Genomic DNA, 15932 nt, shown 5'->3' with positions numbered 1-15932 from the left:
TAACCTTGCGAAGGTTTAAGAAACATTTGTGTTAATATACGGATTTAAAAAATTACTTTGAGATATGCATAAAATAATAATTAATATAGTATCTTTATTCCGTTATTCCGAGATATCGGCTCCGGTCTACCGCGACCCTGGCAAGAACAAAGGGGTTAATGAAAGTGAGTTAAGGTATGTATTCCCTTACCTTCCCTGGTCACGGTAAAGTACTGGATCATGCGAAGTCAACCACTTTTGCTGTGGTGGGAACACAGGAAAACACTGTAGTTAAACTTAAAGCCATTATTTTTCACTGAATTTTTTCAAGCAGGATAATTAAAGACCTTGGCTTGGAGTGAGCAAAGACCATGGCATGAATGAAGCCAAATGTGTACATGAGTACTATGAATAGACAGACCAACACATTATTTATCTTATTTCTCAGAAACAGCTTAATGAATGCAATCAGGAGCTTTATTAATTATCAGCTCAATTAATCTACAGTTATTTGGTTTTCATACAGCAGGGTAATTTTTACTGTATCAGTTCAGGCTAAGTACTGTGATCAAGGGTACTATAGCAGAAAGTGGGATCCAAACCCAGCAATGACCATTAGACAACTGCCCATAATTAAACAGATAGATAGATAGATAGATAGATAGATAGATAGGCAGGGAGGCAGGGAGGGGACACTGGGGATAATGACATTTGTGAAAAGGGATATACACCCCTTGCTGTGAGTGTGGGTCAGCTCCTCAGCGCAGGTGTGATGTCACTGAACCCCCATAATTAGATGGTTTAAGAGGTGGGGGGTGGAGATCCAGGAACGAGTGAACTGGACGCTGCCTGGAGCGCAGGGACAAGTGCCGTGCCCATCAGCACGCAGCAAGAGTGTGTGAGAATGAGACTAAGCAACCTGGGCTGCAGTGGACAAGAGTGACCACTCCTGACACCCGAGCACCCCGATCCGGAACGGCCCGACACACATACACGCAAGTCAAGGTAGGTCCCGCAGAGCATCTGGTTACGGTGGGTTTATTTAACATATTCAAGTGATCCTCTAACATACCGGGTTTGCCGTCACTGTGCATCGTGACAAAGTAGAGCTTTCACGGTGAGGGCTGGAAATACACCTGTCAGTGGTGCGCTGCAATCTCAGCATGTATTACTAGGTGCCTCTTTTCATTTGCCTATGATGTTGAGCACAGCGGAAATATTTTGCACAAATCATGGCCATGACCATTTTGAACATTTTAGGAATAAGGCTAATTTTGGGCAGTTTGGGAATGTAGGAATGAAAAATGAGAGTGATGGTTAATTGGTTATTACTTTTGGGGCTTTCATGTTAAAATATCTGTATTTCCTAGGTGTAATAATAGAGGGATGGGGGAACATGCCCCCCTCCCAGTGTTCAACCAAACCTAATGTGCCCCCCCAGGATTTTACTCCGTTGAGAATATTCGTTAGCTGATAAATTGTTGGTCCATCGTGAAATATTACGCTGGAGAACACGACGTTGCCCAGTATGGTAAAATAATACATTGTGCCATGTTGCAGTGTATGGAAGCAGGTTCACCGCAGTGTGCTCGAAATGAGTTGTAAAAAACCAGTGAGCTCAGCGTTTTTTGATATACAGTAATAACCCGGAGCACTTGTTGCTGTTGCTGGATTCCAGAACTGTCCGCAGTGATGGATAAAGCTGCCCCGCTGTTGCTGTGCTGCCTGGTGATGTCTGTTTCCTGCTCGTCATTGTACCCCGGGGTCCGGTAGGTCCTGCACATCACTCAGAGCACCGGAGCAAGTCACTGAAGCAGTATTAGCAGCCTTGTTCATCAGTGTTAGATTAGTCGAAAAATATTACCACTGTTATGGGGGGTGCAGCGGTGCAGCAGGTTTGGTTGGGTCATGCTCTCTAGTGGGTCTGGGGTTCGAGTCCCACTTGGGCTGCCTTGTGACAGACTGGTGTCCCATCCTGGGTGTGTCGTGTCCCCCTCTATGCCCTGTGTTGCCAGGTTAGGCTCTGGTTTGCTGTGACCCTGCTTGGGACAAGCGGCTTGTGTGTGTGTGTGAGTGAGTTACAGTTCCAGGAGTAGTGAGGAAAGTCTTGTTCATCACACCTGGTAGTGTAGTGGTTAGTGGTGTGACCTTTGGATCCAGAAGTTGTAGGTTTGATTCTCACCTCTGGCTGTAGTACCCTTGAACAAGGTCCTTACCCTCCATTGCTGCAGTAAAAATTACCCACTTATATAAATGGACAAATAATTGTAAGTTGCTTTGGAGAAAAGTGTCAGCCAAATGAATAAATGTGGGGAAAAAAAGCTGCAAAGTGATGTTCTCTGAGGCTGCAGTGCTCAATCAAGAATTAAAGTGTGTGTAAATTTGCTCATGTTCAGATTCTTGTTCAAATACAGTTTTGGTTCCACTTCTGTTGGATTAAAGAAACCCATAGATCAAAGTATACACACTTCCACTTGTAATAATTAATAATTAAAAAAAAAAAAAAGAAAATTTGCTCTGTTTGGCAATGAAAATATGCTGATATGTAGTTTTGCTATATAATTTGATTCCATTTAAATAATGATCTGGTTAAGTTTTTCTGATTGTCTGGAACAGTTGAATTCAGCAGAGATGATTCATTTATGAATGAACAAATAAGTTGTAAATGAATAAATAGCTGAATTATTCCCACCTGCTGAGTGCTTCCACATGTCTGACATTTGTATCTGAAACCGTGAATTTTTACTTTTGTACCGGGAATTCGGTCAGGACCCTCAATACATCTAAACATCCTAAATTATGGGGGGAGAGAGAGATGATTAGCGTTTTTGGGGCCTCTGTGGAATAACAGGAGGTCAGTAAGAACATCTCTGAGAGCTGCAATCGCCGGCGCCTTTTGGCGTCCCACAGCGTGTGAAGCTTGACCTTATTGCCTCTCTTTGTTCCAGCAATTATGCGGGACCTCTTGGTGTCTCTCGTTCTTCTTCGCCAGGCACAGGGGCAGAGCGCGCGCTCTCATCCCCCTGCTCTCAGTCCGCTGCTTGAATGGAAACTAATTTCACACGGGCTGCGTGTTTCGTGCTCAGTCCTTCCATTATTCCACAGGAAGGGTGCGCAGACGGCGGTCCGTGCGGAGAACGCATCCCTGTCCGTTCGTCAAGAGCTGCTGCGCGCGTCCGTGTGCGTGAGCCTCTAAGGTCAAGGCGAGAGCTACTAGGTCTGCCTTCTGTATAAAGGAAATTTAATGTGTGCAATTGCAAAAGTGCTTCTGGTGAAAACAGGTGTCCGTACGTATGGCGGCATGGTGGCAACCTGTCTCACAGCACCTGGGTGGTGTTGAGAGGATGTGGGTTTGGTCCGTGCTCAGCCTGTGTGGAGTTTGCAGGTTCTCTGTGTAGGTTTCCTCCGGGTGCTCTGGTTTCCTCCCACACTCCAAAGACATGCTGTTCAGGTTCACCCACAGTGTATGAGTGACAGAGAGAGTCTGTTCTACTGATGTATGGATGAGTGACCCAGTGTAAGTACTGTATCTAGCAGTGTATGTCACCGTGGTGAATAAGGTGTGTGGGCTGATTTGCATTACATAGAGTTCGTTGGAAGTCGCTTTGTCTGCTAAGTGTGTTAAAGTAAATATGGACCCCACACTGTGCACCTGTTTAATAGGAATAACATGTTAATAGATCCAGATAACTGCACTAGTGAGGTAATTGTCATGTGATCAACATACAAAAATCAATCTAGTTCCACAAAGTATTGGGTTAGAAATATTTTTTTTTTTTTTTTAATTGTATGCCAATACGAATAGATCTTAACACGCTTATTGAGAAATTTTTTTAAAATACATTCATTACACCATGGTTTGTGTCTATGAACACATGTCAAATCAGATGCATGTTTTACTGACCACTTTCTCCAAAGTATTTTATTTCAATAGAGACGCATCATTGCAGTCTTTGTGTATCTTCTGTCATGTTGAAGATTCGGCCAACGGGCCTCGGAGTCACCCATTCTCATCAGCTCCTCCACGAGGGACCCCAGCCAGGCCCCCGGCACTGAAAGCAGTGCCCCCCCCAGAGGACAGACCAAACAGCGGTCAGTGCTCTGCCAAAGTCTCTTCCCAAAATCACTAATGCAGAAAACCTTGTCCCCCACAAATGATTTTTTTGCAGGTATCTGTGATTAAATTGCTAATACTATTAATGTGTAATATCGGCCAAACAAAATCCTCACTCAACATTTGGAGAATTCAGCAGAGGTGTAAAAAGAGTTCCTGTTGCCATTGTGGCTTCTGTATGTCTGGTGACCAGTTTCTGAGTTCAAAGCCCAGTGTTATGCAGAAATGAATAACCATCTTCCACTGCTTCTTCTTCCAGGTTTGGTCGCCATGCTGACGCCATCTTCACCAACAGCTACAGGAAGGTTCTGGGACAGATTTCAGCAAGGAAGTTCCTTCAGACCATCATGGGAAAACGACTAGGGTGAGCAGATGTAACACATCCGTTCTGAAATGCAAAGATTCAACCAGCCACCTGACACTTTCACAAAGTTCAGGTAAATCCTCTCTCCTTATTATCCTTAAGAACATTTTTAACCTTAAGACAGACTCCTGAATAAACATTTGCTCCTCTGAATTTTTCCAGTCAACCTGTCGGTTCATGTTTGATAAAACACCTGCTTTGTTTGCATGTACGTCCTAAGGGTGGGCGATGCGCGACATTATGCAAAACGTCAGTCAGACATATTCGAGGACATGTTCAAACAGGATCTCACCACCATCCTCAGAGAACAGAAAATCAAACGGTGGCAGCTGGATGTCAACAGACCCAGGTAAGTGAAGGCTTTCACAGGGAAGCAGCTCAACAAGAATTTAAAAGGGTCCAATGAGGGGCCTTGAGGCACACCCAGAAGAACAATAATCAAAGTTTTGTCCTTTTTCCTCAGGACCCCCTGCAGTGACAGAATCTGCAGGAGGAGCCGTGAGAGCAGGTGGTTCTCTCGGAAGACAGAGGAACAAAATCACTGAGTAGTGCCCTGGAAAGACGGGAGGATTTTTTTTTTTTTTTTTTTTTTTATAACTCATTCGCCTGCTTGGTTCTCATTCAAACTAAATATTAGTGCAACGTTACATGTGAAGAAATGCAGAGCAGCAGCTAAAAACAGCCATGCCAACAAGAGCTTAAAACAGGTTTAGTTTGTTATATACGTTAACATAAATGTTGTACTAAAAATAAAGCAATGCAACCATCCTAATGTTGTTTTGGCTATTCGTTGTTTTTCATAGGTCCCACGAATGATTGCGTTGAAAGGTTACTTAGTCATGTTCAACTAAACATTTGTCAAAAACAAAATTTTACACAAACTGAAGTGTGCTGAAACAGAAGAACAGGTTGCCACATAATACGAGTAGTGGACAGGACCACAATTATTTTGCACACAAATTACCTGTGGCATCTGTATTATACAGTGTTTGAATTCTATCAGACACGCAAACCAGCTAAACATAATTTCAAAGAGAACCACTAAAGACATAACCATCCCAATTTCTTTATTTTCTTCAATCACAAAAAAACCCTCTCATTCATATTACGTTTACGATCTTGAGCTGGGCTCTTTTTTGGTTGGGGGGCTGAAGGGCACGATACAGACACGTCTTCAAATATGAGCCCATTATTGGCGTGTGATGAAATTGCATGGGCATTGCAGTTCTGTTGCAGCATGCAGAGTGGGCACCAGCAATTTACGCAACAGGAATGTAAAAATAAGTAGAAAAATTACAGCTTCCCTAATCTTTTATCTTAATACAAAAAAGCTGCCCACTGTAAAGTTTACATTTATACAAGGGGGGGAAAAAAAAAAAAAAAAAAAAGCACGTCATAAGTGATCTTAACAGATCAAAAGTCTATCAGTCTCCCCCCCTCCTCAACCAAAGCTAATGCATAAGACATTTGGAACTGAATGCCTCATGACATGACCCGTTACTGTATTTGGACACCTATCATAAAGTGAAATGAAACCTCAGCAATTTAAGTCACTGATCGTTCTGAATAAAGGTCTGACTTAGAAATGCATTCCAAACACTTCACATGCCACAGAAACTGCCAGAAAGCCCTATCCCCATTGTTCAAAACTAACAAAAAAAAATGCTTTCATCCATCCTTCCATTATATTTTCGGTGGTCATTTACTTGCAAGTCTGAAAGAGAGAGAAAAATTACTATTAATGAACATACAAACATGACCATATAGTCTACAAGCACTGTATATCTACACCAGTTTAAGATCAATGCAACATTACGGGATTTACAGTCTCTGCTCGTGCACAATTAATAGCTTGACAGGACAAAGTAAATGACACTGCAATGAGACAATGAAGCAGAAGAAAACTGCAACCAATTTGATGATTAGGTTGGTTATGGCAATGGACAAAACAAAACTCAGTCAATCGGGAGAAGAAGAAAAAAAAAAAAAAATCTCAGTACTTTGACAGCCCTGTCAGGGCTATAACGCCACAGAATGATATATATATCCACATCAGCCGGCCACACAATTAACAGGCAGGAAGGAAGGTGACTATGAAGGTGGCCTGGGATGGACGGTGGGATACGGCTCTCCAGTCTGCTGAGCGGAGGTCAACGATACCACAAGGCAACGCAGTTGTGGGGAAATGGGTTTTAGACACACAGAGGGACAAAATCAGCTGTCAGACTGGCAAAGGGCTGCATTCTCGCTAATAGAAAAAGGCCTCTTTACCGCAGGCTCCTATATTTTGCCAACCTACTACTCTGCTCAGCAGCAATCCTGAAAGTGGAAGAGAAAGACAAGAGAGAGAAAAAAAAAGGTCTGGACAGGAAAGTCAAGGATGCAAGCACTACAGGAGAGTGTTTAGGACAGGAACTACTGACATACATAAAAATAAGCAGAGAAATCACACTTTTCAGTTTTCTACAGCATCAGCACTTGTTTAAACATGGATACTGAACTGCCTTTTTCTCTAATGTAAGAGCTGCATAAACACGTCATACCATTTGTCACGATCTTTATATTTCCAATCAATCAGAGTCAATTCTTGTAAAATATGTGCTGAGAAAAAAACCGTATTAACCTGTGCCTCGACAACTGTGTCTGCATCTGAAGATCTTTGTTGTTGAACTTTGTTTTGTTTACCCTGAGACGTAACTTTGGAGAAATTCTAAAAGAAATGTAAATATACAGGAATTTTTTTTAAAGCTGGCATATGCAGACAAGAAGTGTCTGTGTTCCAAAACCCAGTGAAGTCATCATGCAGGACTTTGAACAATGACTACATGGCACTGATTCCTCCCGAAAAAGAATAAATCACCTTTCTACTTTCTCAAGGACACTCCATTTGAAGGACTCGAGCGATCACCCACATGAGGTTGTTAACAGACAAGCACTTAGGGAAGGCCCCCTGGGAAGTGATCTGCTCCTCTCTCACATAGACCCCCACTGACCAAGACAGCAGGGGGTCTGTTGAAGAGCCTACCAGTCAAGGTAGGGCCCCCAGGGGGCTCCAGAAGAGAGCCTCACAGCTCCCGTTCGCACCATTGGGAATGAGAAAATGACAGGCTTTTTAAATCCATACCCAAAAAGGCCAGAGAGCTCACATGAGGCTGCTACTTCAAATGCACTTCTACATGATGCACAGCAAGATTCATGTGGTGGGTCCTGAGCAGGGAGTAGGGCTTCAACACCCAGGTCTGTACCTTTTGACAGCTTTCTGGGCCAACATGCGGTTTCCTGCCAGGAAGGTGAGGCTGCCAATGATGGCCAGGTACTTGAGGGTCTGGAACATGTTCAGCTGGGTCCAATACACGTACATGAGGCCCAGCATAGCTGAAATGACAGATAAAATTCCTCAGTCAAGGTAAAGCAGAAGGAACCAGCAAGAACTGAACTTGAAGACCATAAAACAAAACACACACTCACACACACACGCACACACACCTTTGACAAGATCCAAAACAACGGCAATAAACGGCTAAAAGAATTACAGATGACAAAATTTCATGCTGGAAAAATGTTTTTTTTTTGTAATTTCATATAATGACAATCTAGAAAAACATTTGCAGAGTTTATTAAAATGCTCACCTGCATGACCCAGATGAAAGAGGATGCAGCTTGGAGTGAAGCTAAAATTTGAGATATTTGCACCAAGTTTGATCCACTAGAGACAAAAAGAAGCACAAAGAATGAGGTTTATCCCAACACCACCACCAGGAGATTGTCTGAATTTGAAACTGTTCAAAGGCAGGAAAAATAAGTCACTGAAAACAACACTGTCAAACTGTAAATGAAAAACACAGCAACTCAAGAGATGAATAATAAACCAGGTTCCAGCTGTGACTGTGACAAACTCACTAAGATGAACAGGAGCAGCAGTGGGGAGAGGACCAGGGCAGTGAAAGTGTTGGAAACCACAGTTGGGGGTTTCTTCTCTGGGTCCCGGAAGAGATGCTGCAAAAACATTGAACATCAGCTACTCCAGAATCCTTCCTAACAATGCAGCACCTGTACCATCTTTGCAGGTTTTAACTTTTATTTTTTAATACATAGACTGGTACCTTGATCTCTGGTTTGGGCACGTAAAGGTTTTTTGGCTGGATCACAGAAGGGATTTCCTCATCCAGGAACTTCAGTACAACATCAGCCTTGGAAGAGCGAGATGTGAACACAAGTTACTTAACATTTATTCTCCATCTATGGAGACTTTGCCTGGAGTGCCTAACACCTCGTTTACACAGACTTTTAACAATGGGAGAAAAGCGAAACTGACAAGTTCATAGAAAGCCGGAAGCCTTGATACTCACCACATTCCAGAGAATGGGGTTCTCCAGCGTAGCATCGCCCACAATGAGGTAGAGTGCGTATGTGCCAGAGATAGAGTCGAACTCGGACTTCCGCTCAGCCGTGTCCAACTCAAACTTGTACACGTTCTTACTGTCTGGCTCAGCCACAAATACGACCTCCTGACCGGTTTTCTGGTTATGAAGCCTAACAAACGTCTGCAGATGGGCGGGGGTAGAAACCAACAACCTCATCAGTACAAACTCCAACCCAAAGTAGAAACAGAAGTTGAGCACCAGTCTCCCCAGATCCAATGACAAGAGAGAGATCATCTTTTGAAACCAAATTTGACAGGTTTCGTGGCCTGAAATGTCTACCTGGTGAGGTGTCAGCTCCACCCCAGTGTTTACATCCACCAGCTGGAAGGACATGGCAAAGTTCTGGTGGCTGTCTGCAGTGAACGAGGTCTTGGCTTTGGAGGGATACTCCACCCTGGGCAAACATGAAGAACAATGGCCTTCAAACACAGGCCCCACTGTTCCCTTGGCAGCTACTATGAAGGGCAGCAAGAAACATCGCACATCCTTCGTGTCACAGATCTTCCATACCAACCTTGTCGTTTTGGTGCCAATGCTCTGGTCCTTGTCCACCACAGACAGATCCATGTTATTGATGGCTACCTCAGTGGAAACCTTCACTTTCATCTAAGTGCAAAATGAACAAAAGAAAATCCTTTAATTCAACCACCTAGTCCATGGAAGCTGCATTACTGTAGATATTTTGCATGAATTTGAGGTGAGAGCCAAGTGGCTAATGACAGCAAGATTAACAGCATTTAAATGATAATTTTATGCACAATAAAATTCAAAAAAGGGTTTAGGGATGAATCTATTAACCTGTCATAGTCCAGTAAAATCTTCAAAAAGGACAACACTAATAGGTTAAAGTTTAAAAGGGACCTTCTGCCTGCACTATTCATCTCAGTGACCTGAGCGACGGTCAACTCGCGAGAGGAAAAAAAGCAGCACTTTGTGTCAGAGAATAATTTTCCACACTCTGATTTATAAAAAGCAACATATGGTCAAAGATAGACCCAGGTAATGAAAAGTTATTTGGAGGGAAGAGAGAGAGAGGAGAAAAAAAAAAAAAAGTGATTCACCACCTTAGCTGTAACAATTCTGTTCTATTTTCTTAGGTCCAAGATCACAAACCCACTTGAACACCCTTGGAACAGACATGCACTTTAACCCCCAGTCATTTTAGGCACTTCAGGAACTGAATTTCATTACAGATGGCATCACCCACCATCCAAGTCTATATCAAAATGTCCACTTAAACTCACATCTACCATGAAAAAGAGAGCAATACATAGTTTATGCTACTTTTACATAATTAACACAGAATGACATTGTAAGTCACATTGGAGAAGTGTCATCTTAATGAAAAAATATACTGTAAAGGTACTTCTGTTAAATTACACCAAAGCGACTGTGACTCCTGTGGTGCTGGAGTGTTGAATCCCACTCACCTCCACATGGTTGGCCACCAAGCGGCTGTCTCCAGTAACCGCTACAGCGAATTGGTAATAACCGCTGGCTGGCTGGCTGTCCATGAAGTTCAGTTCAAAGATCCCACTGGGAACGAAAATTGAAGAAAGAACATGTCTAAAAAGGTCCTTTTAGGGGCTGCATGGTAGCCCAATGAGTATCACTGCTATCTTACAACTCCTGGGCTGTTGGTTCAGACATGGGTTTGATCCTGGCTGTTTGAGTACAGTTTGCTTATCCTCAACATATTCTTGTGGGCTTCCTCATACAGTCCACAGATGCGTTTCAGGTGAACCGAGAACCCTAAACTGCACTCTGTCAGCAGATACATATATGTTGTTGCTCTGCGACAGACTGGCAACACATCCAGGGTGTACCCTTCCAGACACCCTACACTTCTGATATAGGATCCAAACTACCCTGACCCAGCACCAGACAAGTGGTTACTGATGGGATTTAACAAAATGGGCCCTGTCAAATTATCTTGTAAAACAGCTGAATTCCCTTTTTTTCTTATGACAAGATGCTACTTCTGTGTGTCAGCGCATCGGCGTTCTTACTCTCTGAGTGTGAAGGGCGCCTGACTGAGGACAACACTTTTGGAAGCAACAGCGTGCGCAGACTCCACCTGCACGCTGATGGAGGGCAGGGGCTGGGAGAGGATGTCGGTGACCTGAAGCTTTGGGGACAGACAGCCAGCATCGGTGTGAGAATTTACAAGAGCGTAACCAGCCTGTATAACACCGGTCAGCTGTGAGTCCAGGGGCAGGGTTACCTGTAGCATAGGCTGGCGGTGGGACACAGCAGCTGGACCCTGGGAAGTGACCACCACTGGGATGTGGAAGCGGTTGCCAGAGAATGCGGCGGCAGCACTGGCCACGCTGAAGGCCTCGGACAGGGAGTCCCAGGACTTCTTACTGAAGACAGAGTTCACAAGCTGGACAACCTGATCCTGAGAGAGAAAGAGAAACACAAACATTATCATCCGTCTTTATATAGAAAAGGAAGGCTCACTTATTTTAATTTTCATAATACACCATTTGTCTATTAACTTAATGTGGAAAACTGAGTGGACAGATGGCAGTAAAACGCACCCAAAGAGACTACAAGTGCAAAAGCGGATTAATTCAGTACTTATAGCTCATGTGGTGTTCCTGAGTGCTGGTGATCAGTAATAAGATGAGGAATGTTAATGGGATGAATTGATCAACAAGAAACAGCATATTTCTCCTTTGTCATTTTAAACCATTTTAAGTTTAACATAGCGCAACTTTAAGAGAAATGGTAACAAAAAAGTCTTACAAAGAATTTTAGTTATTATTTCTATAGTCAAAAGGTCTCACAGAATCTAAGATAATCATCTAGGGAATAATATAGATAATCTGGGAAAGTCTGCATTAAATTTTATTTTTATTATATATTGTGACTAAAAGGACTCTGGAGTTAGACAGACTTTAACCCCTACTGTGCTGCTAAGGTGAGAAGACACTGTATACAGGAAAAAAGGACACCCATGTTTGCTTGGAAACAAATTTCTCTGCCAACGAAACACTTCCTTGTTTTCTGAAAGAGTAAATAAATATTGGGAAATCACAAGTGAAAGGGCTGTACCTCTTTCAGAGGTGGTTCTATGTCCACATGATCAGACAGGGCATAGGCTGCTGTCACAAAGTGAGCTGTGGCCTCCAGGCCCTCCTCAAACTGAAGGTAAATGCCACCAAGATCATCCAGCCTGGCAGCCAGGTCCTGAGAAGAGGAATCACATCAGCTTCCACACTCAGACAATGTACTAACACACGGTAACTGTGTGACATGAACAACACGGACACTTCAACCTAAAAGCATCACCTTTAAAGATCAGTGCTTAGAACCCCCCCTACACACAGTGACCAACACACACCTCAATTTCCTCCAGGATTCCACCCAGCTCAGCCTGCTGGGACAGACGAGAAGCTGTTTGCAGGGCCAGGATTATCCTGCACACGAAAAATAAAGAGGTACTCAAGACAGGTTCTCAGATCTTCTCCAAAAAACTTAAATCAGCTTCTGCTTATCTCCGATTAATGTAAAGGAACACAATTTTTATGAGGGAGTGTAAGGTACGGGATTTACTGCGTGATCAGGACATTTCTGAATGCCACTGTTCCACCTAGTGGTCAGACATTCTGAAACAAATGTACAGTAATCACATTATGATGGCATCAAACTCACATTCTAACCGTTCTGGTGCTGTGAGAGAACAGCAGTATTTGCTGTGTCACCGTGCCAGTCTGCTTATTCGTCATTACATTAATAATGTAATTTTAACATTATCCTGTTCTGTTAATAAGGTTGCAAACCAAGTTTAGAGCAGGAAATGGTTTCTTTACAAGATTTAAAACTTAAATTTTGGGACTTCGGAAGGAATTGACATTTATGCAATTATGGTCTCAGAATATTTTCGTCGTATTCTGGTGGCTTCAGAATAAATTAATATGGTAATGTGAAGGATCACTGTATCCTTAATCACTAAGATCACTGACTGGGATCGATAACAGCAACACTAAAGTAAATCTAAATTAAAATACTACATAGCACTAACACTATTATACTGCAACAAACTGGTTTATACATTGTGCAGCAAGACAAAAAATATTCTGACTTGGTTTACATTCAGACTCCGCTTGCATGACTTTCCTAGTGTGAAGAGGTATGAAAACAATATTAATATGAACTTCACACGGTAATGACCCCATCTACTTACGCCAAAACATTGTCTTCTTTGGTGATGCGTGTGGTGAGGGCGCTGACCACCTCCTGTGAGGCCACAGGAAGTCCCAGAGAGCTCAGCGTGCTCACGGAGCGATGGATCTGCGACATGGTGGAGTCTTCACTCACGGCCGCAAGGAGGAGGTCACGGGTCTCATTGGACAGGGGGATCTGCGGGTCATAAATCCTCTGTTATACTATGTTGTCTGCAACTGGAAAAAAATTTGGCCGCTCTTAATAAATGGGTACTGCTGTCCAGCGAAGTTCCAAACTGGACCAGCGAGGTGTATGGTAGGAAAAACTCTGACATCACTGTTGCCGGTAAAGATTTTCAGAGCATTTATTCCAATTACAGTGTGACTAACACCGAATGCACAGTACCTGACATCCTGAAAGCGCTTGGCTGGCTTCAGAAGCAAAGAAGAGCGAGTCAATGTTGGATGGGTCTAGCTGGGACTTCAGAAACTGACATGCAGCCTAAAAGAGCAAATAATCTCTTAGAGGGCACTACACTGAAAGGAACACATACTAAACAAGGCTATTATACAGAGTAGTTATTATTACAATTATTATTAACTATTACTAGTTGTGACCTTTTTCGAAGGAAAATTTTGACATCGGTTTTGCACTAAGGCGCTTACGCTGATTTACTATTTACATAGCTCTCTTATTTTTGTCGTCATGAAGCAGAGTAAGTATCTTGATCAAGGCCATTATTAGAGGGCAGCTGGGTTTAGGGAGCCTAACTTACAAAGGAACAGCTCTAACCACTATACTACCCAATGAGCCATGATTATTTACCCGAGGCTGACTTTGTCTCTCTCTAGAGCTGTTTGAAAACCGTTATAATTTCTTACGTGCTCGTCGGACACGGCGATGCCCAGTTTGCTCAGGCCCACAATGGAGTAGTACGCCGACTCCAGGTCTGTAAAGGGCTGGTTCAGGAAGGCTTTGAGTCTGTCCAGGTCCGCAGGGGACAGGTGATGGGATGGGGTCAAGGCCTGGGCGCCCAGCGCCAAAGCGAGGAGAACTACACAATGCAGACCTGTGGGGGGGGGGGAATCAAGGAACAATTCTTTATATTGAAAATGTGCTTTTCTCAACACAGACATACATCCATATTCAGCCAGCAAATGCAACGGCTACAATCTCAAAATCTGCCTGTTTTTATTACTCTTTATTTAGGTGATTCTATGTGCAAGATCACTTCACAATGATCAACACATACAGCGGGTGAATTTTTACCAATTCAATGTCAGTACCTCGGGCAAAGGAATTACAGCTAGAGGGGGATTCAAACTAGCAACCCTCAGAACAGAAGGTGACAGACCTAGGCTAATACACACCTGCCGCCCATTATAAGTGAGAACTTGACCCTTACAGCAGGGCATTACTGCAGGAATTCCGAAGAAATACATCGGGTGCAAAGGCAGGGTGAGTAGGAAGTGAGACTCGAACCAAGAACCGCTGTATTTGTCAGTTTTAGTTGACAGAGCAGAGCAGAGAGAGAGAAACACGATTGAATTCTTCTTCTTGCTAAATGTCAATGAAGCTGTTAGCTGTCAAAAAAAGCAAGCTGTATCACTCGTTCCCCGCTTATTACAGAAAAATTTGCACAAAACAGAACGAAGGAGGAGTTGAGCGTAATCACGTAAAATCACATTTATCAAATTTTATGTCATGATTCATGATGTGCATGATTCCATGAATGGATGAAGGAGGCTCGGCACTGCACTGCAGCTGAAGGCTACCTATATCTATATCGTTAACCTCCAGGAATTTCAGCGGTAGCTCCCCATTTTTATATTGCTCGCAGCTACTAGCAACCACCGAAACATGAATGATCGAATTAGGGATTATATGAACGAATCGATCAATTACTTACCGCGCAGCGCCATGTCATCTATCGGACCGACAGCGAAGCGTTCGGTGTACTTCCGGGTCACACGGCTCGTCCCACTTTAGACGCGAATAGGAAAAAGACATTTTTTAATTAAAAAAAAAAAAAAAAACGTTTAATCCCATTCAATATAGCTACATATATAGTTTATTAAACTCATAGTAAATATATTTAAGTTAAATTGTTTGAAAATAGTTTAAGCAGTTAGTGTATTATTGTTAATCCCCCCCTAAAAACTGGTAAATTCCCAACGCCAGTTGAAGAACGATTCATTTGAAATTCGATAAAAATAAAAAAAAATGCAAAATACTTAGATTAAAACTAAATACATATTACATGGTTTAATTAATTTACTTTTAGTTAAAAGCTATTTTCTTGTAATAAACGTACACTTTGCTAGTTTGCATTTTATGGCTATGACATGAGGAGGGCGGGCGTCTTAAAGCTTTGTGGCTATTTCTGATTGGCTCTCCTTGATGTCAATTATTATAACAGTATCTTTATTGGCGGGCGGATGCCTTCACGAACAGTTCATATTCTCCCAATGGACAGTTTATTTAGAGCAATTGCAGGCACTATTTAGTGTTGCTACAAAAATAACAAAATTCAAGGCTTGTACACCTTCAAATTATGCGTTAATAAAGCAATTATTTTCTGAAGCAATTCAGTCTCCTTGGATAACAGGTACAAATCTGTCCTGGGGCTGCATCTGAAAATGAAGGCTTTAAGAGCAGTTCCTTAACCATCACTCACATACTATTGTCATAAATGCATTTTTTTAAAATATATATATATATATATATATATATAAAAAAATATCCATCCATGTTGGACAAGGACCCTCACCCTCTGCACACCACCCAGACAAAACAGAAGAGCCCTTTCAACAAGACAGGTGTGCTGTTCTTAAGGAGCCACGTGAGATCATGGCTGCCAACAGCCACAAGCGCTGTA

The 15932-nt window shown here is 42.7% G+C and overlaps 2 protein-coding genes across 3 annotated transcripts; one reads left to right on the top strand and one right to left on the bottom strand.

Annotated features, from left to right (window-relative positions):
• The first annotated feature begins 64 nt into the window (after nt 1–64).
• On the top strand, nt 65–5726 carry ghrh (growth hormone releasing hormone). Its single transcript, XM_018734024.2, has 4 exons — nt 65–174; nt 3958–4071; nt 4353–4457; nt 4678–5726. The coding sequence occupies exons 1-4, from the start codon at nt 65–67 to the stop codon at nt 4808–4810; spliced, it is 462 nt and encodes a 153-aa protein (XP_018589540.1). The 3' UTR covers nt 4811–5726.
• rpn2 (ribophorin II) lies at nt 5529–15050 on the bottom strand. 2 transcript variants are annotated; one of them, XM_018734158.2, is made up of 18 exons: nt 14964–15050; nt 13936–14123; nt 13460–13555; nt 13074–13249; nt 12231–12306; nt 11942–12076; nt 11106–11282; nt 10891–11009; nt 10312–10417; nt 9396–9487; nt 9161–9275; nt 8807–9001; nt 8561–8647; nt 8358–8453; nt 8088–8163; nt 7703–7832; nt 6729–6776; nt 5818–6171 (listed from the first exon to the last, which is right to left on the bottom strand). In XM_018734158.2, the coding sequence occupies exons 1-18, from the start codon at nt 14974–14976 to the stop codon at nt 6156–6158; spliced, it is 1941 nt and encodes a 646-aa protein (XP_018589674.1). In that variant the 5' UTR covers nt 14977–15050; the 3' UTR covers nt 5818–6155. The 2 variants fall into 2 exon arrangements, with proteins under 2 accessions (XP_018589675.1, XP_018589674.1); XM_018734159.2 differs by lacking the exon at nt 6729–6776 and having other exon boundaries at nt 5529–6171.
• Nucleotides 15051–15932: the final 882 nt, after the last annotated feature.

The sequence above is a fragment of the Scleropages formosus genome, chromosome 22, assembly GCF_900964775.1.
Source record: "Scleropages formosus chromosome 22, fSclFor1.1, whole genome shotgun sequence".
NCBI lineage: Eukaryota > Metazoa > Chordata > Actinopteri > Osteoglossiformes > Osteoglossidae > Scleropages > Scleropages formosus.
Note: the sequence above shows the minus strand (reverse complement) of the source record. Positions and strands in the feature narration are given on the sequence as shown.